General features: G+C 38.1%; 1 protein-coding gene across 3 annotated transcripts in view; it reads left to right on the top strand.

Moving 5' to 3' along the window:
• The window catches only part of ZCCHC11 (zinc finger, CCHC domain containing 11), a 110,719-nt gene that overhangs the window by 61,909 nt on the left and 35,842 nt on the right, over positions 1-12,968 (top strand). For all 3 annotated transcript variants that reach the window (XM_011926279.1, XM_011926281.1, XM_011926280.1), the window contains exons 14-19: positions 1,535-1,621; positions 4,939-5,042; positions 8,018-8,075; positions 8,166-8,269; positions 8,564-8,653; positions 11,423-11,536. In XM_011926279.1, the coding sequence (XP_011781669.1) occupies positions 1,535-1,621; positions 4,939-5,042; positions 8,018-8,075; positions 8,166-8,269; positions 8,564-8,653; positions 11,423-11,536 (557 nt within the window). The remainder of the gene's footprint in view (positions 1-1,534; positions 1,622-4,938; positions 5,043-8,017; positions 8,076-8,165; positions 8,270-8,563; positions 8,654-11,422; positions 11,537-12,968) is intronic.

Below are 12,968 nucleotides of genomic sequence, written 5' to 3'. Positions count from 1 at the left end.
CTCAGCCTCCCGAGTAGCTGGTACTACAGGCATCTGCCACCACGCCCGGCTAGTTTTTTGTATTTTTAGTAGAGATGGGGTTTCACTGTGTTAGACAGGATGGTTTTGATCTCCTGACCTCGTGGTCCACCTTCCTCGGCCTCCCAAAGTGCTGGGATTACAGGTGTGAGCCACCACGCACAGCCTATATGTAGCCATCTTATCTGTATTAAACCAAACATGATTTAGTAATGGTATATCCAACTCTAACCCATTACCATATGGCTCGTTTTAGCCACACGTATATGTAAACTCCCACTCCAGCAGTGAGAAACCTGTTTCCTACCATCTATTATTCATTTTTTAAGTTGTTCCATTTTAGTACATATATATAGCAGTATCGGAACTGTTAATCAATACCCCTGTGGGAAACAACTTTATTAGTTAGAGTACAGTGCTTATGTATCATTTCTTAGTCTTAGTCATTCCACTCATTTTCAAATTTACTTAGGTCAGCACCTTTCCCCCCACTCCCTCATGTGAAGTTGTTTCATACATTTATAATACAGTTAGATTATTTTGTCACAGTCTACATTACATCCTGAGATCCCCAACCTCCTAGCTGATTTTTTTTTTAATTGCATACATTAAGGCTAACTCTTTGTACTGCAAAATTCTGTGGGTTTTGACAAGTGCACTGTGTCATGTATCCACCATTAGAGTGTCATACAGAATAGTTTCACTGCCCTAAAAACAAATTAACAAATTACATGAATTTCATTTATTTAACTCCCCTTCTTCTGTAAGCACTGATAACTGCATTTATTTTTAAAAAGCTGAATATTAGTTTTATTCATCATAACAAATTCTTAATAAATTACTGCTTTGTTCCTGTTACTGTATTAACTTTTGGGGATAAGTCTGGAAGAGATAGGGAAAAAAAGACTTTGTTCTTAAGAAATATATGGACTTACTTGGAAAAATAAGATGAATATAAATGAAATAACTAGAAAACCAAAAGGACAAAATAAATCAGGTACTAGACTGTGGCACACAGTTTGAAGAACTAAAGAAGTGAAACTAAGGAGAGATCATTGAAGGCTGTGGTTAGGCAGAACAGTTTATAGGGAAGATAGAAATTTTGACCAGGCATTTGAGGGAACTGTTAAATTTGAATGGGCCAGATGCCTAGTATAGCAATATGAATACAGATCTTAACAGATGGGAAAATAAGCATGGATATGGGGGAGAGTGAAGAAGTAAATAGGTTTCTAGATATACGGAAAATGATCATGTGAAATGTTCATATATATATATCTTAAAAATTATTTTTCTGTTTTCATTTCTTCCCTTGGGTTGCTAAAACAGAAAAACAGTTTTTTTCCTTCTATCTCCCAGACCCTTCCCCAGTAACATTTCTGGTTTTAAAGTTAGAGAAGTCAACAAATAATGAACAAACTGTAAGTAAAATTTTTAGGGTAAAAACTTGAACATGTTTTCAGATTCCGTTTTCCTTACTTTTCTTTTTCCTTTTTTCTTCTTTTTGTAAACCCAGATGAGTTATCACCACCTTGTTCTGAACAACACAACAGGGAGCAAATTTTAATTGGCTTGGAAAAGTTTATTCAAAAAGAATATGATGGTATGTCATAGGTTAAAAAATTTATTGCGTTTTTGCTGTAGTCATGTCTTGAGTTTCAATTATTTAAAAATATTTATTGAATGTTATGTGTTAAGTACTATTCTAGTTGCTGGGAATACAATTCTAATGAAAGAGATGAAACCTCATGAAGCTTATGTTTCAAATGGGGAGACAAACAATTGACTAATAAATATATAATATTATATCAGCAAATAATACATGCTGTTAAATGTGTGGGAGATAAAAGAAGTGATGGGGTGTTATGATAGGCCTCTCTCATAAGGTAGCATTTGAGCAGAATCCTGAATAACGTGAAGGAGCAAGTTATATAAATATCCAAGGAGAAAACATTGTTGATGGAACAAGACTAGATTATGTCTAGCATATTTGAGGAGTAGCCAGGGAGTAAGTGTGGCTGGAGTGGAGTACTAGAGGTAGATTGTAATGTATAGAAGAGGTCAGATAGGTGGTCTAGGAATTAAGTCATTAGTGCCTTATGGAGGTTGGTAGAAAGACTTTGGATTTTATTTTGAGTACCTGATGAGAATCTTTTAGAGGATTTTTAGTTAATTAATGTCATGATCTGAGAGAATGGGTTGCTGGGCTATAAGACTAGAAGCAAGTAGAACATTTAGGAGGGTGCTGTGTGAGGCCAGAGTAGATGAGAAGTGGTCAGATTTGGGGTATATTTTGATGGTAGAACCAACAGGATTTGCTGATGGAAAATGTGAGGCATGAGAGAAAGAAATCAAGGATGGTTTCAAGGTTTTTGCTATAACAGTAACAGTGGGTGGTCCTATATAACAGAGGCAGAGAGAGCAGGAAGAGTAAGTTTTGGGCATGGGGATGAAGAATCAAGATTTTTGTGACTAAATATTTTAGAAAAGGATAAAAGTTGACTTACAATCAGAATGAATTTGTACTTTTACAAGATGACCTGTTATGTGCTATATATTACATTTAAAAGTATTTGAAAACAAAGTATTTTTTAATTAAAAAATTATATTATCATTATTGTTTTTTAGAGACAGGGTCTCACTCTGTTGTCCAGACTGGAGTGCAGTGGCATGATCATAGCTCACTGCAGCCTCAAACTGCCGGGCTCAAGCAATCCTCCTGCCTTAGCCTCCCAAGTCGTTAGGACTACAGGTGTGTGCCACCGTGCTTGGCTAATTTACTTTTTATTAAAAAAATTTTTTTTGGCCAGGTGCAGTGGCTTACGCCTATAATCCCAGCACTTTGGGAGGCTGAGGCAGGTGGATCGCCTGAGGTCAGGAGTTTCAAACGAGCCTGGCCAACGTGGTGAATCCCATCTCTACTAAAAATACAAAAATTTGCTGGGTGTGGTGGCACATGCCTCTAGTCCCAGCTACTCCGCTGAGGCAGGAGAATCACTTGAACCTGGGAGGCAGAGGTTGCAGTGAGCCAAGATCATGCCTTTGCACTCCAGCCTGGGCGACGAGCGAAACTCCGTCTCAAAAAAAAGAAACAAAAAAAAGAATACATACATACATATATATATATATGAAATAGGATATTGCTCTGTCACCTGGGCTCAACTGCAGTGGTGCGATCATGTCATCAGGGTTCAGCCTTGACCTCTGAGGCTCAAGCGATCCTCCTACCTTAGTCTCCTGAGTAGCTGGGACCACAGGTGCACACCACCACACCCAGCAGATTATTTTTTGTAAAGATGGAGTCTCACCATGTTTTCCAAGCAGGTCTCAAACTCCTGAACTCAAGTGATCCACCTACCTCAGCTTCCCAGAATTCTAGGATTACAGGCATGAGCCACTGCACCCCACCTTCTTTTTCTTTTTCTTTTAAAATTTTTTTGTAAAGACAAAGTCTCACCATGTTGCCCAGGCTGGTCTCAAACTCCTGACCTCAAATGATCCTCCTGCCTTGGCTTCCTGAAACACTGGGATTATAGGAGTATATAAAGTATTGACCAAATCTAAGTCTCTATTATATAAAACTCATGCTCATTTTTATTTGCTGATGAGTATAGTTTCTTTTTTGCTTCTCAGCTATCATTGAAATTTCAAGTAGAGCATCAGAACTGGATGGGGGTATGAAGTTTTGAAAGTATAAATGTCCTATCTAAATGTGTAGTCTACTTTAGAATTAATAGGAAGAGCCAGGCCCAGTGGCACACATATGTTATCCTAGCCACTTGGGAGATTGAGGTGGGAGTATTGCTTGAGGGGAGGGGTTTGAGGCTGTAGTGTATAATGATTGTGTCTGTTAAGAATAGCCAGCACACTATAGCCTGGGCAACATAGCAAGACCCTGTCTCTTAAAAAAAGAAAAGTAATAGGAAGAAAAATCCAACTCTGTCAAACCATAGCTTATTTGAAATGGTGGCTGTTATTAGATGACACTGAGTCTGAAGGGTAACCCTATCATAATTTGTATCAAGTGGACTATAATTACTTATTTTTGGAAGATAATCATATATTAAGGTGGTGTTTGTAAACCTACATGAATTGTGCTTTGAAAGAACTAATTTATTTTTAAGAGGGCAGTCCTCAAATATTGATCTTAACTATTGGTAGTGATGTTGAGAATGTATAAAAGCAGATGGATTTATTGCGTAAGTCAGAAAAAGCTAAAAGTCGGCCGGGCGCGGTGGCTCAAGCCTGTAATCCCAGCACTTTGGGAGGCCGAGATGGGCGGATCATGAGGTCAGGAGATCGAGACCATCCTGGCTAACACGGTGAAACCCCATCTCTACTAAAAAATACAAAAAACTAGCCGGGCGAGGTGGCGGGAGCCTGTAGTCCCAGCTACTCGGGAGGCTGAGGCAGGAGAATGGCGTAAACCCGGGAGGCGGAGCTTGCAGTGAGCTGAGATCCGGCCACAGCACTCCAGCCTGGGCGACAGAGCCAGCCTCCGTCTCAAAAAAAAAAAAAAAAAAAAAGAAAAAGCTAAAAGTCTCAATGATTGTTTGGATGTGGACATTGAGAGAGATGCACCTGTATTTCTGATGTGGGCAACTGAGTGCATGATGGTACTATTTGCTAAGAACAGTGATAATAGAAATAATAATAGATTTGGGGTGAAGTTGATAGTTCAGATGTTGAATTTATGATGTCTGTGGAAAATTGGAAAAAGCAGTTGAGTACATGGGTATGGGAACTTGGGCAAAAGCTTGAGCTCAAGATATTTTGGAATTTCTCAGTATTTCTTCCAGTGATAGGTAATTAAATCATAGAAAACGACGAGAGTATGTTGTATTAGGTCATTAGTAGATAATAGAAGACTCCTCCTCTCTGCTAATAATAAGACTTTGGACTTTGTTTTCCTTTGCTCAGAAAAGGCAAGATTATGCTTATTTGGCTCTTCTAAGAACGGATTTGGATTTCGTGATAGTGATCTGGATATTTGTATGACCCTGGAAGGCCATGAAAATGCAGAGGTAAGAGTGTTTGGAAAGCGTTATGTAAGTTTATTTTCTCCCAGTGACGATTATATTTTTATTTTTGTATGTGATAGTGATAAAAATGTGGTATCACTCTTTGTATAACTATATTAGCAAAATAAGTGTTTGAAATATGAAAACAATAGCATTTTCAATTTAGAAGACATTGAAATCTTAAAAGTGATTCAGTAATTTTATGATACAAAAACCATGTGACTGAGAGTTACAAGTGATTTGTAATGAATTTTGGGACAAAGTTAATATACCACAAAGTTGGAATTTTTCACCAGAGCCAATGAGAAGCTGATGCTTCAGTTTTGTAGTGAACATTGATCTTTCATACTTTGTCTTCTCATATCTCTTTCATTAGATGACGTCTTTGTATTACTATAGATAGTAAATACAGGTGGTCATCTAATTTATAATTGGTTTTGTTCTAAAAATTAGTTATAATTTTTGGCCACTCACATAAAATTTTTTCCATAGAAGCAATGTTATAAATGATATGCTAAGGGCTGGGCACGGTGGCTCATGCCTGTAATCCCAGCACTTTGGGAGGCCGAGGCGGGCAGATCATGAGGTCAAGAGATCGAGACACTCCTGGCCAACATGGTGAAACCCGTCGCTACGAAAAATAAAAAAATTAGCTGGGCATGGTGGCACATGCCTGTAGTCCCAGCTACTCGGAGGCTGAGGCAGGAGAATCGCTTGAACCTGGGAGGCAGAGGTTGCAGTGAGCTGAGGTCGCACCACTGCACTCCAGCCTGGCGACAGAGTGAGACTCGGTCTCAAAAAGATAATAAATAAATAAATAAATAAAATGCCAAGATAGCTTTTAGAAACTCATTTTGGGCGGGGAGGAGAACTAACATTTATTGAGTTCCCAGTATACACTTTTACATACATTATCTCATTTCATTCTTACAACCACCTTCGAGGTAGGTATTATTTCCCCCATTTTACAGATGAGGAAACTGAGGCTTTGAAAGATAAACTGACTTGTCCAAGTTCACACAGCTAGTAATTGTTGGAGCCGGGATTCGTAACCCAGGTCTGTCTGACTCCAGAATTCATGCTCTTTCCGTTGTATCTCACTGCCTCTCTGTAATTTTTTTAACCCATAATGTAGCTGAAATATAGTACTAATAGTACTGTAGAACCTAACCACTGCTTTCTGAAACTGATAGTTTTCTGAGTTCCACCGTGAGATGCCAGGAGCAGACCTTCCCCAAGTGCAATTTCAGCAGTGAGAGTGGGTACTTACGCTTTCCTTTTTTGTATACCAGGCCTTAATAGTGGGAAAGAGATTGTCCAAGCTCCAGGGAAGAAAAGGACTGATTGGACAGGGAAGAAGTGTCCCAGGCCTTCTCAACGGCAACTAGCAAAGGAGGGTATCCTTGCAGATGTTCAGTCCTTTACCAGCCTAGCTATTGGTATTTATGTTTTAAAATGAGGGACTGCTTGCAAGATTGGGGTGAGGCCCAGCTTCTGGCATCTGTAGTGGTGTCAGTATCGCCTCTGTTACGTTATAAAAGAATTCAGCAGAATAGTGTGCTTTTCTGTAATCATTCTTTCAAAAGGTGGTTTTGAAATTGTTAGACCCGGAGTAAAGACGGCAGTGATGACTTATTTCTGGCCATAAGAGGTTGCTTCTGGTGTCTTGTAAAGAAACTGAAAAGTTGCAAGTATTTTATTTGTTCTCCTTTACTAAATTCTGCTTAGAGCCACCTACTTGGAAAGTGGCTGCCCTTCTCCATTCTGAAGAGTAAGAATTGAGGGAATAGGAAATGATTTTTTTACCCAGGAAAGAGGTTAGAGTTTAGAAATCTTCTATGTAAAATTTATTAATTAAACTTCTAATCACTAAGGGTTTGTATATTATATATAATATGTGCCATTCCTACTGGGAAGTTGAAACAATGAAAATAATAAATCATTTTCTTTCAGATGAGCCATAATTGAAACTTTTAAGATTTAGCATAATTGTATTCTTGAATAATAAAGAGAAAAATTACCTCCTTTGTTAATTTTATCATATGTGAATTAGTAACTAATGGTTTCTTTGAAATCCTTTGGTTTAGCTGCAATGGCTCCTGCTCTCATGTAGCTAAAAAGAACATGTTGGAAAAATGGAAGTTACTTTATAACTCTTGGGATTGATGTTTATACCCTTCAGCTATTTCCAGTTAATTTTTAATGCCATAATCATTATGTATTATGATTATCATTACCATACCAAATCTGCTGTCTCTGGTTTTTACAACAGTAACACATTTACATTTACAGAGGTCAGAATTTCCTTGGAGAAATAGGTGCTGGTGATAATAGAAGTATCTTTCTTTTCCACATCAACATAATAATAATAATAATTAACTCACAGATTTAAAGGCTTATTTTGTGCCAGGCATTCTGCTGAGTGCTTTACATACATAATCTCATGTAATCCTCCCAACAGCTCTGCAGGACAGGAGTTTGTGATTGTCTTGATTTTATAGAATAGTAATGTGATGCTCAGAGAGGTTAAACATCTGGTCAGTCACACAGCTAATCAATATTTAGTTTAAGATTTGAATCGAAGTTTGTCTCAATTCAGAGCCTATGTCCTTTATCGCTATATTGTTTTGCCCTTGCCAAACTCACCTGTAGTTGTTTATTCACTTTTTGAAAACCGTATTCTTCTCCGGTCTTTGTGCTTCTCAAACTTTAATCTGCATGTGAATTACCTTGAGATTCTGTTAAAATGCAGATTATGATTTAGTAGACTGGGGAGGGTCCTCAGATTCTGCATTTTTATGACGTTTCCAGATTATGCTGATACTGTAGGTCTATGAATCACTTACTTGGAGTAGCAATGTTATTATAGGACTTTATGGCTGGAAATTTTAAGTGCTACTATTAAATGCCTAGATTAAAGTAGAATTTGCACAAGGTGTAATTGAGTCAAACCTTTATTTATTTGGTTTGTTTTTTAGAAATTAAATTGTAAGGAAATAATTGAAAATTTGGCAAAAATTCTTAAGAGACATCCAGGTATGAATTTTAAATCTTTAAAACAAAAGAATTTTTTTTAGCATATATGAAAATTATTTAACCTACTGAAGTCTTTTTTTTTTAAATTAGGTTTAAGAAACATTTTGCCTATAACTACTGCCAAAGTGCCTATAGTAAAATTTGAACACAGACGAAGTGGGTTAGAAGGCGATATCAGTTTATATAATACATTGGTAAGTTTATCTTTATGGGCCGTGTATATACTTTTCATTGTAAAAGTTTACAGATTACTGACTATACCTTTATGTTTAAAACTTTCAAATGTGAACAGTATAAGGAAAAGTATTTTACTAGTTATCTTGATACTTCCTTTAGATTGAAGGTCAGTTTTTGTTTGACTCACTAATAGATATTTTACATTTTAAATTTATATATTCTGTATTTGGAGTGTATTACATTTTTAAATCTGATTTGTAGTTTAAGTTTAAGAAATTTGAAATGCTTTCAAATATGTAATTATTTTTCAGGCTCAACATAACACAAGAATGCTAGCTACTTATGCAGCTATTGATCCTAGAGTGCAGTATTTGGGATATACTATGAAAGTGTTTGCTAAGGTATTTATGAAGAAATTAATGATCTGCTTTGTAGTAATGCTCATGATAATTAAAGTCAAGCATACTAATATCAGATTTGTGAAATATATTGTCTCAGTTTTGTTTATCTGAGCTTTTAAAAAAAGAAACTTTCAGTATTATATAGGTTGAATTGATACCTGTCAGAGTAGGGTGGCTCTCAGTCTTTTTTTCCTCTATGTGCTCTATTCCCATGTGCAACTGACTAGTCAGTTTCTCAGCAGTAAAATTTCTCAATGCAGTGATTTTCAACCCCAGGCATAGGAGTTGGCATATCATCCTAGTTAAGAATTTCTGAGTTAAGGAATCTTATATTTGAGTTTAGTGATAAATTTTTATGACCCAGAAAACAAAACAATACCAATAATACCTTATGCTTCTCCTATTATAACACTTGTTATGACATTGAATTTAGTTTTCTTGTTCTTTTGCTAAATGTGTAAACTAGATGAGGACAGGGACCTCTGTTTCCCTAGTTCGTTGTAGTGCCTGCTTTATGGTAGCTGCTCAGTAAAATGATTAATTTTATTAATGTGTTAGTGGAAGAGTTTTAGTAGGGGAGAAACTTGGTCAGATTTTCATTTCATAAAACTTCCTTTTTCTAATAGGAAGGCTCTTGTTATTGTTGCTGCTGTTATTGTTGCTCTTTCGCCCAGGCTGGAGTGCAGTGGTGGGATCTCAGCTCACTGCAACCTCCACCTCCTGGGTTTAAGCGATTCTCCTGCCTCAGCCTCCCAAGTAGCTGGGATTACAGGCACTCACCACCATGTCTGGCTAAGTTTTGTATTTTTAGTAGAGATAGGGTTTCACCGTGTTGGCCAGGCTGGTCTCAAACTCCTGACCTCAAGTGATCCTCCAGCCTTGGCCTCCCAAAGTGCTGGGATTACTGTGCCTGACTAGAAAGCATATTTTTTTTTTTTTGAGACAGTGTCTCGCTGTGTCGCCCAGGCTGGAGTGCAGTGGCAGGATCTTGGCTCACTGCAAGCTCCGCCTCCCGGGTTCACGCCATTCTCCCGCCTCGGCCTCCGAGTAGCTGGGACTACAGGCGCCCGCCACCTCGCCCGGCTAGTTTTGTATTTTTAGTAGAGACGGGGTTTCACCATGTTAGCCAGGATGGTCTTGATCTCCTGACCTCGTGATCCACCCACCTCGGCCTCCCAAAGTGCTGGGATTACAGGCTTGAGCCACTGCGCCCGGCCTGGAAAGCATATTTTTAAAGATATTCCTGTACATGCCTTTCTAGACAAGAGTGTATCTTAGAAAAGCATTCAGGCACATACTATATACAAGACTAGATATGCCTACTTTTCTAGATTCGCCTAACAAGGTAACTCTAACATGACAGTTTTGTTTTAACTACATAGAATTCTGTTAATGAAATCACTCCTTTCCCCTTTAAATATGGATGTAAGCTAAATCCTTGCTCAAGGGAAAAAGTCTGAAGATTGTTTCAGGTTTTGTTCCTCCCTTCTCCCCCTTCTCGTCCCCCTCCCCTATTTTTTTTAATTTTTATTTTAATTTTATGTTTTTTTTGAGATGGGATCTTGGTCTGTCGCTTAGGCTGGAGTGCAGTGGCACAATCTTAGCTCACTGCAGCCTCCCACTCCTGGGTTCAAGCAGTTCTCCCTGCCTCAGCCTCCAGAGTAGCTGGGATTACAGGTGCCTGCTACCACGCCTGGCTAATTTTTGCATTTTTATCAGAGACAGAGTTTTGCCATGTTGGCCAGACTGGTCTCGAACTCCTAACCTCAGGTGATCCACCCGCCTCAGCCTCCCAAAGTGCTGTGATTAGAGGCGTGAGCCATGTGCCCAGCCTTTATTTTTATTTTTGAGACAGGATCCTACTCTGTTGCCCAGGCTGGAGTAAAGTGGTGTGATTACGGCTCACTGCAACCTTGACCTCCTGGGCTCAATTGATCCTCCCACCTCAGCCTGTTGAGTAGCTGGGACTACAGGTGTGTGCCACCACGCCCAACTATTTTTTGTATATCTTGTAGAGACGGGGTTTCGCCATGTTACCCAGACTGGTCTTGAACTCTTGGGCTCAAGCAATCCACCCTCCTTGGCCTTTCAAAGTGCTGAGATGACAGGCATGAGCCACCATGTCTGGCTTCCTTGTTCTTTTTTGTTTATTTTTTATTTATTAAAAAAAGATGTTTTTCCTAACCACTAGACCATCAGGGACTTTGTTCTTTTCTAATGGCTGCATGCCATTCCATTATGCGAATAGTCCTTAGTTATTTTAAACCTGTGCTTTACTGATGAACCTAAAATTATTTCTGATTTTTTGCTATTACAATAGTGCTACAATTTAAAAAACCTTCTTAGTCATTTCACATATTTTTTGGCATGTTTGTAGGGTACATTCTTAGAACAGGATTACTGGTTCAAAGAAAATGTGCTTTTGTAATTGTGATATTGTCAGATATTCTTCATAGTGTTTGTATTAATTTATACTCTCAGCTGCAGTGTGTGAGAGTACCTATTTCCCCACATCATGTGTAGTAGTTTTTTGTTTGTTTGTACACATGGGGTCTCACTGTGTTACCCAGGCTGGTCTTGACCTCCTGGGTTCAAGCTTTTCTTTCGCCTCAACCTCCCAGAGTATTGGGATTATAGACGGTGCAGCTTGTTTTTAATCCATTTTAACCCAGTTCTATGGGTTAAAAAAAATGATGTGGCAGAATGTTTAATATAATTCTGCGTGGAGTAAGACTCTGAAGTTTTGTTTTCAATCATGTTGTTTTTTAGCGATGTGACATTGGGGATGCTTCCAGGGGAAGTTTATCTTCATATGCATATATCCTTATGGTGCTGTACTTTCTGCAGCAGAGAAAGCCACCTGTTATCCCAGTTCTACAAGAGGTAGGTGTTTAAGAAAACTATGAACGAGTTTTTTTTTGAAAACAATAGATCTAAACACAGGAGATTTTGCTTGGTTCATGTCATCGATGTCCTAAGTTTTCTCTTTCCATTAATGCTATAATTAAACAATGAATCTTTTTGAAAAATTTATTATGGGAGAATATAGACTACCAGAAGAATATTAGATGAACAGAACCGTTCAATATCTTTTGTAACGTTTTTAAATTTTACAGTCCTAGAGTGCTGTGGATGATTGTGAAGTTCTTGTAGCCAGCCATAAACTCATACATTTTATATTCTCCAAGATGCAAGTACACAGGTTTCTTCTTTCTAGAATATTTTCCCTCCTGTTGCCTGGCAGTGAAGATTGATTTATTCTTATGTATGCTTTAGTCAACCTTGTGAATTTTGGTTTAGAATGAACCCAGGGAAACTCTTCCTTATCTCTTCTAAAGTCGTATCAGTTACATTAAACGTAAGAATGTACATTGAAAGAAACATTATACTCATTCACTCAGAATTGGTGACTTATAAAGTTCCTTTTTGTAGTCAATTTATACTCTCTGAAATTGGTACAAAGTAGATATTAATCATCCATCTTTTCCTCCTGAGTCTTGGCACAAAGTAGATTTGTAGGCATTAGGGAAGATCCAATTCAAATTTTTTAGAATGGTGACTATTTTTAGTTAGGAGACAAGCATCAGAATTGGTTGGAAGAGTCACATATTCTGGTTTCACATAAACGTGGCAAAGAAGAAAATCACAAAATAGGCCGGGCGCGGTGGCTCACATCTGTAATCCTAGCACTTTGGGAGGCTGAGGCAGACAGATCACGAGGTCAAGAGATCGAGACTATCCTGGCCAACATGGTGAAACCCCGTCTCTACTAAAAATACAAAATTTCGCCAGGCGTGATTGTGCGTGCCTGTAATCCCAGCTACTCAGGAGGCTGAGGCAGGAGAATCGCTTGAACTCGGGAGGTGGAGATTGCAGTGAGCTGAGATCACACCACTGCAGTCCAGCCTGGTGACAGAGAGGGAGACTCCATCTCAAAAAAAAAAAAAAGAAAGAAAAATCACAAAATTATAAGCCATATAGTAGGTGTCAGATAGCCTTAGTAAGTTTTAAGAAGTTCTAATGAATATATATATATTTTTACCAGCATTTAATTCCCTCTTTTAAACAGTGGACGGGAAGTAAAAATTTTAAATTTTTGTTTAAATCCTTTCCTAGCCAAAGATTTAAGTTGCTGAATCTGTGCTGGGTGATGTATATTTGGGTGTGTGTTTAAAGTATTTTATCAGAATCCTCCCTAACTCATTTTATGAGGCCAACATCATCTTGATACCAAAGCCTGGCAGAGACACAACAAAAAAAGAAAATTTTAGACCAATATCCCTGATGAACATTGATGCAAAAATCCTCAGTAAAA

Source organism: Colobus angolensis, unplaced genomic scaffold, assembly GCF_000951035.1.
Source record: "Colobus angolensis palliatus isolate OR3802 unplaced genomic scaffold, Cang.pa_1.0 Scaffold68, whole genome shotgun sequence".
NCBI classification, from domain to species: Eukaryota; Metazoa; Chordata; class Mammalia; order Primates; family Cercopithecidae; genus Colobus; species Colobus angolensis.
The sequence above is the reverse complement of the archived record's forward strand: the minus strand, read 5'-3'. Positions and strand labels throughout refer to the sequence as shown.